Below are 17,414 nucleotides of genomic sequence, written 5' to 3'. Positions count from 1 at the left end.
CATAGATGCCTGACATGAGATGCTGGGCGGTCCGTGTCCTTCGAGGAGGAGTTTGTCATATCGAGGGTTTGATGTGTGGTGAAATGTTTGCACTATATGTATTTGCACTATAATTGTTCTCAAAAGTCTCATTGATCTCCAGATTGGATGGGAATGGATGAGGCAGGGTGAATGAGTTTATATTTAAGTGTTTAATTTAAACGCTGTTGTTTTGCACCTGGTTGAAATAATTTGGCTACCAAAAAGACAAGTTTGATGTCTGAAGGCGTTCATATGGAATATGAAATGTTTAAATGACCAAATAGCTTGACATGAGATATATATTCAGAAATAAAAGAATGTTGTTGTTTTTTTTATATAAATAAGGTTCCAGTATGTACTGAAAAGAGATTAGAGGCAGGTTTAATAAGAGCTATATAGAGTCAGCATGTTAGATGGGCAAATGATAATGGATTTATGGTATGTAGAAATTGAGGCACTTGACGATTTTAGGATGGCACTGTCCTGTTTGTTGACATCTACTGTGATATCTTCCAAAATGAAATGACACCTGTTGCAATAGCTTCGAAAATGAAGTTTTAGCAACACACCCTTACAAAAGTATAATCTATTTGGGGGACTTTTTCTGTGCCAGTGTCAGTTTTATACTTTATGAGAGGCATTTTATTTTCATAATAGATAATTTATAGATGACTTTATTTTGTCACATGGCTTGCTCTGTGAGCTGTGGATGTCTTTCATTTTAATTACAGTAAATAGCATCTCTGAGTAGAGCTGTGTGTCTCTTGTTTTACTCAGACTTGAACATGAAGCCTCTCAAACACCAGAGGGCAACATAAGCTCATGTAAGAACCTCAGCTGGAGTATCACTGTTGCATGAAATGCAGTTTCCAAGTAAAATTTCATTATTTCAAAGAACATAAACTGGTTATTTGAATGTAATAGATAGTAGTTTTTGTATCCACACAGCGGTAAATCTTCACAAAAGAACCACTTTTTTTTTTCTTCACCTTCCTTGTTTGAATAATCACACAATGTTTTCCACCAGCAGATGGCAAAGTAGGGCCATAAAACATTGCTGTTGATCAAGCACAATTCTGCCACCCCAAACCCTAACCCCCCCACCCCCAACTGATCAGATTTTGATGTAACTTGGAGAAATGTTGTATCTCATTACAGCACACATTTCAAAATAACTCTGACTGGCCTAAAGGGGGCGCTACAATTACAGGTTAGAACAAGGTGACATCTTTGTTACTGATTGACCGACTTTCACGACTTTCACTTCACTTAATCTGCCCTCTTACTAAATCTCACATCACCTTTATTTCCTAAAACATCCATACACCACTTTGTTTTAATTCAATGTCGATATTTTTCAGTACTTTCAACTTTAAGATTGTCATTCTATCTGATTAGAACTATTATAATGAGACAAAATAAAATACACTTGTTAATTCATTTTTTTTTTTTTTTTTCAGTTTTATTTCCAAATATAAATAAACACCTCAAACAAAATGAAAAGCGGAAGCCACACAAAGATCAGTAGCTGTAGTATTGTTAGCACATTTCAGGGAGTCCATTCAAACCACATACTTGCCTTGACAGTTTTTAGCATAATAAAATAATTAATTTACAAAATTTACAAAAATGTACATGCTCTACTGTAACGAGCCTTGGTGGAATGCTTTTTATAGCCTTAATTATAAACAAAGACAAAAACATAACAATAGATAAACTGGACGGCACGTTAGAAAATGTTCTTAAATATTGAAAAAAAAAACTAAACTATAAATAGTTGCACTGCATATGAAACCCTTGACAGTGCAATTATACACATTACAAAAATAACATTTTCTAGCATTAAAGTCTGTACACTTTGCTTTCATGCTACATATAAAACAGACGCTGGTAGTCTATCTGCTATCACTTTCATAATGTAGTGTGTTGTTTTTTGTCCATGCCTCCTCATACCCGCACTGAGCATTCCTCTGCTTGACTATCCAAGATCTAACAACTCGGTTCATGGGATTTGCGGAACATACTGTATGCTGCAGGAGTGAGACAGGCTTTGATAGTTGGTTTTTATTATCCCTCTGATAGAGATCTGTTGTTTGCACACGTCCAGACGAGTGCCGGCCTATTGTTTTGTTTTATGACCATCTCTGCTGGGTTGCCATGGCACCAAGGCCTCTGGCCCCGAAGTCTAATCCTGTCCGGTGTGGCGAAATTCCAGACATGGGCTGAATCATCCCGGTATTACAGTTGTATTCCCAAATGTTGTCATAGTCCATTTCCTGGTCATCTGGTTCTGTGGGTTCAAGGTACGAGTGGCGATCTGGGGGGGCGAGAGAAGATTCCCAGGCTTTTAGTTTTAAACAATGAAACACAAACCTTGCCCTGAATGAATAAACTTGGCCACGGTCCAACCTTACTTATGGTGCCACTGCTCTTGTTCCAACATATAATCTTACTGTAAAACCAGTAGTGTAAGTTGCCAATATCACACCACCTTCATTTGCTCTTGATATTCTCTTTGTAAAGGCACAGAAACATGCAAACCGTCAGAAGAATTTGCAAGGTGATACTACGTTTTATCATAGGTTAAGTCTATTAACCTTAGAGAAAAGCAATTACCTGGTAAATTCTGGTCATGTTTTTATATGCGATAAAAGAACCAATAGATATGAGAGTGAGCGTGTAGCCCTGGTCCAGTTGTGTGCTGTCAATCACAGTCCAGTAGTAACCCTGTCTGTGGAGCAGTGTTCCCTTACACTGGGCTTCCCCCACATGGGACATCTGCACACATGGCATTTAGAGCGGCACTAAGCTCCATTTCATTGGCACATTTGCGCATTTCCTGCACTTTTCATTCTGCAGCCTTAACCTTCTGTCTGCCTGCTGACAGACCCAAGAGTTCAATCAATCCAACGTGTACAGTAGGCTGTATTTAATTTAAGGTTAAATGGAGTGTGAGCAATGTTCTGTGTCCTTGGTGGTATTTAGGTAGGAGGCTATCAGTGTTGACTTTCATACCTCACACTTGAGAGGAAATATGATGCCGCAATGCCATAGCCTTGGTTTGAAATAGAGAGCATTGTTTTCAATAGCAATAAAAATTTAATTTAGCTATGACATGAAAGTGAAAGACAGCGCTCCCTCTTATTTAGCTTGAATAAATCAAAATCTTGATCTTTTTTTATCAAGATTGGAAGCATATTACATCTGTGTCACGAATTGCATAACATACTTGAAGAACATACTCTACGAGTTCGCACACAGGCACACTACACACAAACAGAGGAATGTTTCATTGTGATCAGGTTTATGTTTGCATGCCTGCAATTCTTACCTGGTGAGTATCCATATGGCATCTGAGAAGTGTTCATCGCAGAGCTCGACGGGATGAGTCTCTGTCAAAAGATGTGAAAACAAAAAGTTACTTCCCATGATCTACTTATAACAAACATGCCCAAGTTCACTCAAATGTTTGTTTCATCTTCTGCACCTGTTCAAATATCACCCACAGAACAAGTATATACACATGCCTTCGTAACGTGCGGTACCACACGGCTGCAGTTTGTACCGCAGCATTCCAGAAACCAGAGTGTCCTGGGAGACGGGTATTGCTCTACTTCTCACCTGCTCTTGCACTGGGCTGGGCGCAGGCAGCAACTTTAGCCTGGAGACGGCCTCGGCTCTCTGCTCCATTTGGCTTTGATGACTGTCCATCTCCGGGCCCAGAGCGTGTCCCTGTGAGTTGGTGAGGACCAGGCTTCTCCTGCAGCGCCTGCCCATGGGAGGGGTGCGGAGCTGGAAGGAGGAGGGCAGGAGCTGCTGCTGGTGGTGCTGCTGGTGCTGCTGCTGCATTGGTGCTTGCCAGCTCTGCTGCTTAGGAACAGAGGGAGACATGTCAGGGTGGTGCAGTTAGAATCACATGTGGAATAGGGGTTTAGATGATTAACTTAAAGGATCATTGCTTTTTCAGTTTTCGTCTGATAGTCAAATGGATCTTTGGCTGGAGGGAGTCTAAGAACAGGATGAAACTGCTGTCTGGTACTAGTTTAAAATTTTGGGATAAAACATTCGATTCATTCAAAACGAATTGCAGTAGTTGATTTGAGGTGGTTTGAGGTGATTTAAAATAATTGTGAAACATGTCATGATTGTCCTAATAACTCCCATTGATTTAGATTTAGAATTGTTAAATGTTGCTGTGAAGAAATTACTATAGAATCAAACAGCGCATGCTTAATACACCTCAGCCAAAGAACCACCTGACTAACACATGAAAAGACAAGAATTATGCTTTGAGCTTTAAGGTTAAGCAAATGTAGACAGTATCACTAGCCCCTCTAAACAAGGGTAAGCAGGCCTTTGGAAATGCTTGTTGCTGCTGAAAAGGAGTAGAGACACTCTGTCAGCAATGTACTTGATTATGCCAGTTAAGGATCGATTAATCATCGGTGGTGGTGAAGCCTCTGCATCTGATGTTACTTTTCTTCACCAAGCGTGCGTGTATGTGTGTGCGCACCGGTTGATGTCAGGCAGGCTGTGTGGATGTAAACTGAGTCTATGGATCCAGTATCGGTGACCCACTTACCACTGAACAGGCTGGGCTCTGCTCATCCAGGGCGTAGATGTCGGGGGTGCAGGGCACATCGTACAGGGGCGACAAGGGCTGGCGGGCGGCGCACATGTCCGAGTGGCGCTGCGGGCCGTTCAGGGAGTAGTTCAGGGACGACTGCGGGGTGCTCCAGCTGTTGGACTGATCACAGAGGATTCACACAGAGCCAGGGGTTAGTTGGAAACTCCTAATGATCGGGTGCAAATCAATGGGCCATTTTCCCTTTCCCTGTCTCTCTCTCCCCCTCTCTCTCTCACGCTCTTAAGGCTAGCAGAAGGCAATCGCATAAGCCACACTTAGTTTTGGGATTAGGGGTCAGGTTACCAAGTAGAGAGACTGGAGTAATCTCAGACATGATCTACAGCAGCGCTGACATGACAACAGTCTGTTGTTTCACAAATCTGTAGTCAGCTGTCTGTTTTGTATATGAAATCTGCAATGTTAACCACCACAGTAATGTAGGGATATCCACTCAAATATAATAAATGTTTCCTGTGAATGAACCCTAATGAAGGTGAAGGTGAAGGTTAAGGTAAAATCATTTCATGCCTTGCACTTAAGAGCAACACTGTCTCTTATAAGAAAGGTCTTTCAACCTCAGTTATGAACAAAATGCTATTGTAGCCCTATTTATTGACACTGCATCATGGCCCACTCTCAACCTACTGCTTGGTGGGTCAGTCTATTTCAGTTGTGGCACACAATGTAAAATAAGACAACAGTCTCAAGGGGAATATTCAGTTATCAAGTCAGACGCCAGGCTGAATTACCTTGACAAGGGGGGCTTTCTCCAGGCGCTGGGGGCTGGCACGGTGCAGCGCGGAGTAGGGAGTGCTGTAGATCTGAGACAGCACCGGGCCCTCAGAGGGCTGGAGGTACGAGCTGCGCTGGGGGGAGGAGTAGCGAAGTGACAAAGGTCGTAGGTCGCGCTCAGGCCTGGTGTGAGATGACACGCTGTTGCTCCTGCTGCCCAGGCGGGCCGTCTCTGTCGAGGAGGGACGGCTGGAAGTGTACTGTAGGGGCAACAAACACACAGGGGGCAAAAGTCAACCAAGAGCTGTGGCATCACAACTAGGGTGGCATCAGTCCGTTTCACAATTAGGTGCTATTCAAACAAACATAATATATTGTCCCTCCTCATGAGTTTTCTCGGCATGTTGTGTTATTTGTTTGTGCGAATATAGCAGCCAAGGTGGAATTGATGTTATCTGTTAGAGTGTGAGGAAAGAAGGTCTCCATCAACTTAATTGGGAGAGTGGCGTTCAGGTCAGAAGCCCACACAAAGAACAACAACATGTCTTCTGGGCACAGAGCCTGTTCCACTTTAAGCTAATTGGATGGGCAGTTGGCCCACATAGCCCCTCTCCTGGGGGAGTTTGGTCGAAGTCCTGATAATGCACAGCACTTCAATAGCTGCTTAAAGAGTCTGAAGTTAACAAGCAAACTTTTGACTGCTGAATCAGCATGTAAGGGCCTGTTATTTTCCAACATCAGAAAGTTATCTTTATGGATAGATGTTTTGAGAAAGATTATCAACTTTATTATTATGATTTTTTTTGCTGGAGGACCTGAGCCTTTCGCTTGAGCCTTTGTAGTTGTAACAGGAGCAGTTTGGTGTCCAGAGCTTGGTTAATAATTAACCTTTGTAAAAGAAAAGGGTTGCTGCTCAGTTCAGCTCCACCAAAACAAACAGAGGGTTTTTTTTAGCACCATAGAACTAAGCTCCTACCAAGTTTATAGTTTTAGCTGTGCAAATATTGTAGTGTTGTGTTTGCTTCAGTGAATTAGTTCAAGTGTGACTTTTAATGATAACAGTATTTCCTCAGTAGATAGCTATCAGTGCACACTTACACATAGGGGTTCAGTGTATCCTGGGGAGAGAGGGTTGTCTTCATGTCTGGGGAACTGAAGGTTTCGAGACCCACGTCCGCTCTGCGGCCGGCTGAGCCTCAGGGACTCACTTAGTCCCTGGCTATTTCCACTCCACCTGTCAAACTGTGGACCCTAGAGATTATAGAAGACACATAATAGAATGAATAAATATGTAACACCATGGCTATGAGCAAATTAATAAAGTTTGCAGACCAAAGATGGCCTGCCTCATAACTAGAACTATAAGTCAGTAGTAGTAAGGCAAAAGTTTTAATAGTCGCTCTGAGTGTGTTGATTTACAAAAGAGGCGAGGCTGCATTGTCTGTCTCCCTTATCACTTTTTCCTCATACTCATATCACACTAATCAGGTGTGGATCATCAATCGCTGTGAATAGTTTCATGTTTGGAAGGAGGGCGTGCCTCACCTCTCTCTGCGTTGGGGTGTAGATGATGTCATACACGGGGGGCGGCGGGCTGAGAACGGGCACGTCAGCAGCTTTGAAATGCTGGATCCAGTCGCAGAACTCGGCCTTATCCAGACAGGACACCACTATGGGGTTGATCAGCTTGCCTGGGAAGGGAGGGGGGACAAAGCCGGTCATTCGGTTCAGTCGCTCACTGGAATGTGCTATAGTCAGAATGTCATTCATCGGGGATCAAACCAGCTCATTCATGGAGGGCTACACTTTGTGACGCTAGTGGATTCATGAAAAAGGCCACTTGGGGGTACAGCACGCATAAGAATGTACATTCATTAAAGTCCCTTCTTAACATGTCCAGTTACAAAACCAAGGAGTCTAAAGAGTCTGCAGTAGAGTTTCCAGTGTGCGGTATTTACATTACGGTCAATTTACCTTCAATCATAAAGGTGTTGGGCTTGACGTCTTGGCAGGGTGTGGTCACAGTAATCATGTTGAGTGGAAGTTTCCCCTGCAATCACATAGACTTTTACACACAACTCTCTGATGCATACACCGGATACATGACAGCTGAAGATATGATTAAGTTTAAAAGAGAATGAGTAAGAGGTCAGTGAGGTCAGTGATACCTTGTAGAAGAGTCCGTCATTCTCCTCTGATAGGATGATCAGAGTGGCTGGGTACATCACCAACAGTCTGTCACTCTGCTCCTGTGGGCATAAGAGTTTAGCTGCAAGTGAGTTTTATGTACTTTATGTACTTGTTATGTTGTTATTAGAGTGTTACTACATTGAATTATCCTTATCCGTTGCCATTTAACTGGTTGAAGGAGAATACTAGTGTAATTTAGAGTAGAAGTTCATTTACTGTTGTCTGTGTCTAGTAATTTTGCAATGCATGCCGCATCTAATTAGATGTTTTAGCAAATTTTTTATCGTTCGTTTTTTGAAAATGACGAAAAATGAATCAAACCTAGCCTGAAATTAACTGCTGTCTTGGCTAACAAATACTCCCCAAATAAAAAGGCATGGATGTGAAAATAAAGTTTGTAAGGTGACATGTTTTTGACAGATTATTTCCTGGCAGAGGCATCCATTTCTTCTTGCAGATGTCAGGTCATGGACAGTAAGCAGAGCATAACATAAAGCACACACTGATATGAAAACACAATGACATAAAACAGAAACTTTGACAAAGCCAAATTAAGGCCTCATGTTTACTGTAATGGATTATCTAGCTCTGGAACTTTTCAAGTCTGTGGGAGTTGTTTGTCATATTGTACAAGAATGAATGACAGCAAATAAACATCTTCGGAAGAGAGGAAAACGAGCCCTGATATCTCCAATTAGGCTGACTGTCTACAGACACCAGCAGGACTAATGTAAAAGAGAAGGGCAAACTAGAAGATTGGCTAAAACACACCAGTATTATCCTTTAATACTTTGTTGGGAGGCACATTTTAAATCCCAGCAAGATCTTGAGTGAAACCAGTTAGTGGGGCATTTAAAGGCGCGGCAGACTGAGAGTTTATGTTTCTTCTCCCTCACTGAGGGTGTGTCTGGACAGACAGCTGACATTCCAGCTGTGAGGTGAGTCGAGTCACTGCGTGAGCCGGGCAAATGCCTCTCACACACCCAAGCCCTAAATCTCACACACTTCAACAGAGCTGCCGCTATTTCCCACAGAGAATTAATTGCAGCTAACCTTGCAAGCAGTGACACGACTACTGTTTTCATTGGCTGTTGTTGCAAAGCTGTGTCAGCATTACTTATTTGTGCCTAATGTCTGATTTGGTTTGTCGCATGTTTTATCAGTGGGTTGCAGGTGTCTGATACTGTGTTACGTCTTGAGAGGAACATAGAGGTAATAGAGTTATACCTGCAGGAGAGGTACCCTCTGCCAAAATATGGACTCCACCCATTACACTCACTCCTTACATTGTGTTGACGTAAGGTTTGTATTGCGCAACTGAAAAACTATGTGAGTCATATTATGTTGTTTTTATTCATCATGTTAAAATTCCCAGGGTTTGAAAACATGTAGGCATCATGATAGCTCATACAGCTGCTCATACTGTAGAATTCCACAAATAGTCAAGAACAGAGGTAGCCTGTTCTGTTTTCAATGATGCCTTCAGTGCTATAACAGGTAATAATGCGTCACATGGACTTGATAAGCCACAGTGATTTAGAGTGCGTAGGTGTCGTACCTGACAGGGAAGGTGCTGCAGTCGGACTTTAGTGACATAGGTGATAACCCCCAGACTGTCGCGCTGAGAGCCCTCCCACTCGTAGATGGGCTCTCTGTTGATGGAGTTCCTCAGCTCCTCTCTGCTCTCGGGAACCTCGTCCTGGTTTAGCTAGATACATACAGATTATATAAGTGAGACAGAATTATTAAAGAGTAAACATGAATAGAACTCTAGAGCTCTTAAGCTAATTTAAACATGTTTGTTTTAAACATGATTTGGCTTTTATTTGGAATGTCACTGTGGCTTGTAGATCCAGAGGCTCATTAGGCTTATAATAAAGCATAAAAATGTCATCAGCCCAATTATCTTCTACTGCAGTGATACATCTAGGCTCATGTGCTTCATCTTAAATATTGTCAGCCCTTTCCACACCTGTGGGTGTGGAGTCAGCACTTTAACCCCGTGCAGATGTGAGGGTTGGTCTGATGTGGGCTATGATGCGGTCAAGACCGCTCCCTGGTATCCAGCCCTCAGGCAGACACAGCAGTGACCTACTTGACTCACCACCGCTACACTCACACACATCCTGTCAGTGTTTTACCAGAACTGGCTTAGGCCAAAGCCCTCCCCTGCCTAATCCATCAAGTAGGTTGAGAGATGGCCACACTTGAGGGCTTGTTTGAATTTGAAAAAACGGATGTTAATCTTTGTAATCTCTGCATACATATATTCTGAGTGTTCTGAGCATGAGAACCAACCCTTATGCAGCCTGATATAACATGTAGACTGTGTTTGGGGAAAGATGACCCCATGAAACACAGTTGTAGATCTCATTCAACATACCTTCACTCTGGTGAAGTTCTCAGGTGCAAAGGCAGTGCCCCCGTTGGCCTCAATATTTTCTTTGAGCAGGCCAAACCATAGGTCCATTTCTTCTTGGTTGGCACAGTAGACGATGATGGGGTTAAGGCTGACACCTGCAGGGGGTAAAGGTCACAGAGTCAAAAGGGAAAGGGTCACCAAGGCATCTCTTTCTCAACTCTTTCTCAGAAAGCTTTCTGCCATGGTGGTGAATCATTTATGGAGTTCACACACTCAGCTCCTTTACTGCATCGCGCTCCCTTGGGCAATACTGACAATAAAGCCGTGTTAACTCATGTTTGGTAACATGTTACAGACACTAAACCACCTCTACAACCTGTTGCAGAAGACCACCCTTGACCCGCTCTATATGGCCTTTAAAAATTACAGCAGACAGTTCCTCCCACAAACTGCTTACCCAGGAGGAATGAACAGGACCTGGGGTGAATAGAGCTGGAATCTCCCTCTATCAGACCCACACATACCAGAGATAAACAGCAGAGATAGTCACTTTCATTCCAGCCCCATGGCTTTGTAATTGCCAGGAACCATAGTCTGCTGACTGCTCCCTAATAAGCAGCCATACTGGTCTCATCTGTTGACTTTGTATTCATTCCAGCCAATTTTAGACCTTGATCATGGCACTCCCTTGAAAAGAGACATTTTTCCCACAGCTCAAGCAAGGACAGTGATGTGAACTCTCTTAAGACTGGAATCAGGAGCAACCAGTCAGTCAGTTTACAGAGGTCATTAACTATTATTAAAAGTCATTAACTGTCATTACCTAACTTACAGGAATCACAACCGCGCTAATTCTAAACATATGAAGGCTTTGCAGGATTTTTTCCAGAACCCCATGTGGAATTTTTGCTTCATGAATCTCTAAATCAGCTCCTCACAACATTTACAGTAAAGCTGATTCATATTTTCAACTCAGCATGGGGAAGACACAGGTCTCGCAGTGGATATCTCCACATTAGATCTCTCGCTTGAGTCAGAATTTTGTCATACCACCTCTGCACATATGTTTCCTGTCAGTGACGCCTCCGGGTAAGGTAAACAAAGGCTCATGTTGAAAAAGGAAAACATTTGAAACCAAATACCCAAAAAGAATAAGTTTGTTCCAGGAAATATTGCAAGGTCAAGTCTATTTTCGCAAAGCCAAAGAGTGCAGGGATACTTCAATAACATGGTAATAAATAAAGAAATACAAACACAGAAACCTTACACTTGTCATGACTGAAACTAACTTTACATGCCTTGGACTTTTTCACTCAGTAATTTTACATTGATTACTTTGACTGAATTCACTGACTACATTGATACCGGGGAACACGGCCGTCTAGTCACTTCATTTACGCCAACTACCATTTTTCTACTCTGTAAAGAAATCAAGTCAAAGTGTTTTCGTCCATTCAGAGATCAAATGCTAAGTGGCATTACTACCGGGCATTAGGCTGAGCAGTTTTTGGAATGTGCCATAGATTATATGTAGTGACAAGGCTAAGAGTGGTTTTCTGCACAACAGCTGGGTTGGCTGAGGCGCACCTGTCTTCTAACAAGGGGGGCCTTTGAGGCGGGCTTGGCCCCCTGACCGAGGGTGAAAGGGGCCCAGCTCTAGTTAGTCTTGGGGTTGAGTGGAGGTGAAGAGGGGCACGGCACCTTTGAATCACTGGAATGTGGCAACATAGGAAATGCCGCAGCTTGGAAATAGCGTGTGGTTTGTTGCTGTTTTAGTAAGAGAATTTGTACTTTGGTCTATCAGTGATGAGAGGGCCAAACATAGCAGACCACCAGTGTAAGTGAAAATAGTGAGAGAGTATGAAAGTTAAACGGTGACAAATATGAACTAAGACTCTCTACTTCTCCAGCTCTCGTTCCTCCTCTGTTTTCCTTTAGAGAAATAGGCCATCACAGTGACGTTTGAAGTCAGCCACTGAATTGTAAACATCCTCCTGGATTAGCCAGTTCTAGTTTAAATGATTGATGAGCTAGATTCAGCTCAGCTACTAAACTGAAAACAGATGATTGCAACATTGCAGGGCTCAGTGCCCAAATCTAATTCTGTCCTTTCAAGTGAAGCAAAGTCAAATTTACCGTTGATCTGGAAGGCAAATTCCTGGGGTTGGCTGTGGTTGCAGTTCTGTTGCAGGTTGCAGATGGTGAGCTCTTTCAGGGGAAGAGTTCCCTGAACACAAAAACACAAAAAGCACAATCATCAAATTTCATAAACAATATGCTTCCTTGGGAAATAAACATTCTCTCATTCACAGACTTGATCCTTTACTACAGTTCTCTCACTGTTAATGCTTTACGTGAGCAGACTATTCAACTCTATGCTCTAATGAACACATGTAGTTATGACACACAATTAATTAGTGTGATACTGAGGTCAGCCTCATAAGCCGATGACGTATTCATGTCTGTGTTACATTTGCCGTCATCTACATTCTGACTAAGACTGTATATGAGTGTTTAGTCGTGTCTTTTTGAAATGGAGTCTAGCTCCTAACACGGTAAAACGATGATTAATGACTGCTCATGCTTTACGAGACAGGTGAGGAAATATAATCGTACACACTATGTTTACCAACACATTGCTGGTTGGCAGGAGACGCACGTCAAAAGGCATGAGGAGATTACATGAGATTATGACCCGTGGGAAAATTAGACATCAGTTGACACTGATGAACCATGGATTGGACGCCATGATCATTGATAATATTGCCTGACTTAAAAAAAACCCACCTGGTATGTGAGTCCAGTTGTGTTGTTGGAGACAAAATGAAGATGTGTTTGGAAGAGGTCCAGGTAGCAGTCATGCACATCCTGCACAGATAAAAAGAGCGGAGGGTGGAAGAGTTAGAGCTGCAAATACAGTGTTGATAAAATCAGCCCTATCTCTGTGAGAATTAACATATTGATCCATACAGCAAGAAAACTACAGTAGCTGATTTCACAGATTAACACGCCTTCGACCAGAGTGGAGGAACTAATCGTGAAATCAGCTGATGCAGTGATTGGTCGGAATTAAAACCCGCATACACATGGCTCTCAATGGCTTTCCTACCCATACTTATCTAATATTTGTGTCCAATGACCAGAGAAGTTATATAGGTGCAGCATTACAGCCTAATAAAACAGCCTTTGCCAACACAATCTTAAGATTAATCACCCAACAAATCACTGCCAGTGCCCCTGTCTAACAATTAACATCCTGTATTTCAAATGGGCATGTCTTGTTCTTCATTATCTTAGATTGCTGTGTCTGAAGTTTGATCTGCTGATTCATGGAACATCTTGAGGGAATGTTCTGCTGGACTGACTTGGACTGACTTGGATACTCTTAAATTCAGGAATTTCTCAAGGGATCACAAAATGTGGTTAATAGTCACTTCCTTCCTTTTGACAGCCAAGCCCCCTTCCTTTGCTGGTTCATGTATGGATTCTCTTTTCAACAACACTTGGGTAATACATCTTCGCTTCCTGTGGTATTATTGTATGGCACAATACAATGTGTTCTTTTGCGTTCATGATCTCATTGAGCGTGGCATCCTCTCCATCAATCTCTTTTTTCTCTGTTTTGACAGAGCGGTTGTGTCACAGCTCTGGCAAACTGCAGTTCCCACAGCGAGGAGCCGGTGTGTCCTCTATCAGTCGCTGGGATCAGAGGAACTCTCTCTACCCTCAGGTTTTTTTCTCAGAGATGTTTCACAACCGCAGCAGAAACGTACATGTCCAAACACAGGCTGCGGCCTGCTTTGTGGAAAACTGATTGGATTATTCACAGCCAGCCACCACGTCAGTGCCAGCAGGGGAGTTTCGGTGCGTTTGGTGGCCGCAGAGCAACATCCTGTTATCTCCACCTGTGTGCTTGGTTCTTGCTCTCATGAGGATTACAGGGATGACTAGGACGATGTGTCACTGTAGGCTTGGCCTTTTTTTATGACCTCATTAACCGCAGTTAACCGCAGTTAACCGCAGTTGCGGATGTTGCGGCATTAGCTTTGTTTTGTTTGGTAGTTATTGTTTTGACATTCCATCATACACAGTCGTAAAAAGTTATTTTGTTCTTGTGTGTGTGCGTGTGTGTGTGTTTCCTCCTCACCTGGCAGTGAAGGAAGCGGAAGCGGACTTTGGAGCTGTGGATCATCCTCCCGTAGTTTTTCACATTGATGCTGCTCTTCTTCCAGCCACTGGCCGGGTCGTAGGGGAAGGGGGGGTCCCACTTTATGTTCTCTATTGTCTGCAGATCTTTATGGGACATTTCCTGCAACCAATCATAATGTCAGAAGAGTTTAGACATAACACTGAGTAAACCAATTAGACCTGCTGTCAGAATAGTCAGACATATCGCATATTGGCATACACAGGATTGCAGTTTTGTGAGGTATGCAGACAACTGGGTTTCATGTTATTAACTGGCTGTATCTCATAGCTGAAGGAGGGTCTTACCTTCCTGGGGGTGACAGTGCACAGGATATTGATGATGCTGTTGGACTTCTCCTGTCCCTCTTGGGGATTCTTCTTACGAAACAGACGACTGCTGCTCGGGGCAGAGAGAGAGAGAAAGCCATGTGTTACGACTCGCTCTCACTCTCCAGTGTTTACCATCATGTTCATTTCATGTTTGCTGAACAGTTACCTTCCCAACTGCAATGTCAACAGGGAACATTTCCTGTTTAAGGAATTTCCTTGTCTACTTTGTCAAATGGAGCGATGGCCTACAAGCAACTGTCCCTGCTGAACTGTTTTGCATTTCAAATCTGGATCCAATCACTTATTTCTCTTTTTTGTCTTACCTTTTTCAATAGTTATCAAGTTACAAACTAAATCTTGAACCATTGACATATTTGAGTTTTCATGACAGCTTAATGACTTTGAATGATGGTTTGTGTCTCATGTCATATACATTAACCAGAGCTCTCCCTTTGTCCTCGTGCCTTCAATACCAGCCATTTAAATGAGTAGAACAATCAGGTCTTATGTTCCTGTTAGGCAGGATATGCATAGGGAAATCAACATTCAATACCCTCCTTTGTTTTGCATGACCCTCATCTGTTACCATTAGTGTCACATCTTTATAAGGAAGCTCTTCCGCTGCAATGATAAGGCCGGGAGTCTGCTTTTACAATCTCAATCTGGAGTTTATCTGCTTATCTGCCCATGTGTGAGTCAGTGTCTTTAGCACAACAGCGCAGGCTTTTGTGTGTGTGGTGAGAATCAAGGTCTGTCTAATCAGGAGGTCTCCGTGTTGATCATCAATCATTAGATGAGCAGATTATTGTTTCACAAGTGTTGCTATTCCACTACAACCCTTGTTTCTTTTAGTCTTGAACAGAGAAAATATGATAATCATGCACACTGATGCAATCCACAGTTGCAAACTGAAAGAGGAATGTGGATAATAGACAGGTAGTGGATTTGCACACCTAACATTCTCCAAGTCACTGCTTTGGCATTCATGTTCACTGCTTGGCTCTGTGGGGAATACCTGAGCCCGGCCTAATTCAGCAACACAAGGAGGGAGTAGGGCACACAGGAAGCAGGAACACTGAACTTATTGTTAATGCTGAACCATCAATTCACCTTGGAAAGTGTATCAGTATTCAAACTAGAGCTGAGAGTTTTGAAACCCAACGGTTGGGGCCGTTACTCTGTTTTTATTTGAAATACACAAATGGTTCTTCTTGGCAGAGCGAAATGGACTGTTAGACAAAACCAGATCCTGAACAATAGCACAGCGCAGGGCAGAAGACTGTAGCAGTGGCTAATTACAATCAGATGTGGTGGTCCAGCAGAGTGGGCTGTACCAAGGGCAACATGCCCAGGCATATAATACTGTAGGAGACATTAAAAAAAAAGTAGAAAAGCAAGTATATAGTATTTATGTGGATCACTATATGTATTATTGTTCAAAGCCCTCAGGTCATAAGAGTAAAAGTTATTAACCTATATATCAGGTATCATAAATCGGATCTTATCAGTTAATAACTATAATTGCCCACATGTGATCATGATAGTGAATGGGGTCAGGTCCTGATTTTGGAGGGAAACCAGATTCACTGACAGCTGGCAGATCAACTTCACAGAGATGCAAAGAGGAGGCAAATGGTAACTGGATCATTGACACCGTTGGGCCAGACAGGCACCACTCTGGGACTGTGCTGTATTACCACATGATCCTGAACCTGGCCCCACAAAATTCACAGCCTCTGTTTAACCCCAGCGCTCAAACCCTGAGAAATACCAAGAATTCCTTCCAGCTGAAACGCACAGTCTAAAATAACAAACCACAGCCAAGGGCATGACATTGTGCTCCGTCTTGAGCAAACATAATGACACAAGTACAGTATTAAAAAAAAATTTAAAAAAAGAAGAATTCCCCAACGGTTTGTTTGTTCTTACCTGTTTCTGCGTATGAAACTCTTGCTGGAGAATCTGAAGTTGTGCTGGGGGACACATGACATGCTGCTCCCCATGCTGCTGCGGTGTGTGTGGGGCTCTGCGCTCCGCTGTAGACAAGCTTTACTCCTTCTGTGATGGATGGTGTGTGTGTGTAATCCAAGCGGTGCTGTGCGCTCCCTACTGAAGTCAGGCTTCTACTGAGGGAGAAGTGGGCAGGGTGAGGGCTGTATAGACAGACCGGTGAGAGTGCGTCTGTGTAAAGAGGGGGCGGAGTTTGGGGCTGTGTCAGGCTCTGGATGTGTGTGTGTGTGTGTGTGTGTGTGTGTGTGTGTGTGTGTGTGTGTGAGTGGTGAATAACCAGAAGGGTTCACACCTTCTGTGGGTTGCTTCTGTCTGTTAAATCAATCCCAACAACAAAGACAGGGGGTCTGGGAGAAGTGTGCCGGTTCACACCTTCCAGGGGCCAAATGGAGCTCATTGTGGGTCGCCAGTGCAAGACGGGTCACTAACACACTGGATGGTGTGTGTCAATCAAAGGGTGAGATGGGAGCTTCCACTGGCATGCCTGGACATGAAAATGCCTGCAGCCTAAAGGAGTCTATTTATTATTGCCCCACATACTTTACACACAACAATGTCATTTTGAAACTCAAGTTATCAGGAAAGTGCAAAACGATGATGCAGTGGTTTTTAGTTCTATTTATTTGGAAAGAAAGTCCACCGCTCATATTATATATAACAGGCAAAGCACTGCTGCAATACCAAAACTGAAGAGATGAATGTATCAGCTACCACAGTGTGGTCTCTTCTCCAACACTGTGGATATGAGATTTACTGAATCTTGTTCTGCCTTTACTCTGGGGAATATTTGCTAAGTAAAATCTTTCACCACTCTTAGGACAATCATCTGTCAGTGGGATGGGAAAGGAGGATGGATTTAACAGGATCCTTGTGTATTCAAAGGCTCTAATTTACCTAAGACAAGAAGCCTATGCAAACAATATGCTGTTTGCATTTTGTTCCAAAATGAGATAT

At 42.9% G+C, this 17,414-nt stretch overlaps 1 protein-coding gene across 2 annotated transcripts; it reads right to left on the bottom strand.

The window, feature by feature from the left end:
• Positions 1-1,481: 1,481 nt before the first annotated feature.
• plekhn1 (pleckstrin homology domain containing, family N member 1) lies at positions 1,482-16,561 on the bottom strand. Of its 2 annotated transcripts, none has more exons than XM_071513837.1 (16): positions 16,380-16,561; positions 14,427-14,517; positions 14,080-14,241; positions 12,720-12,800; positions 12,069-12,159; positions 9,954-10,087; positions 9,129-9,278; positions 7,549-7,629; positions 7,355-7,430; positions 6,926-7,071; positions 6,479-6,631; positions 5,398-5,640; positions 4,604-4,768; positions 3,643-3,891; positions 3,353-3,413; positions 1,482-2,338 (listed from the first exon to the last, which is right to left on the bottom strand). In XM_071513837.1, the coding sequence occupies exons 1-16, from the start codon at positions 16,451-16,453 to the stop codon at positions 2,154-2,156; spliced, it is 2,142 nt and encodes a 713-aa protein (XP_071369938.1). In that variant the 5' UTR covers positions 16,454-16,561; the 3' UTR covers positions 1,482-2,153. The 2 variants fall into 2 exon arrangements, with proteins under 2 accessions (XP_071369938.1, XP_071369939.1); XM_071513838.1 differs by having other exon boundaries at positions 3,643-3,888.
• Between the last annotated feature and the right edge of the window lie 853 nt (positions 16,562-17,414).

The sequence above is a fragment of the Centroberyx affinis genome, unplaced genomic scaffold (assembly GCF_046629955.1).
Source record: "Centroberyx affinis isolate AG114_WGS23_722 - 3 ecotype Tasmania unplaced genomic scaffold, CSIRO-AGI_Caff_v1 ptg007568l_1, whole genome shotgun sequence".
Lineage (NCBI taxonomy): Eukaryota > Metazoa > Chordata > Actinopteri > Beryciformes > Berycidae > Centroberyx > Centroberyx affinis.
This window is presented reverse-complemented; position numbering and strand designations above follow the sequence as displayed.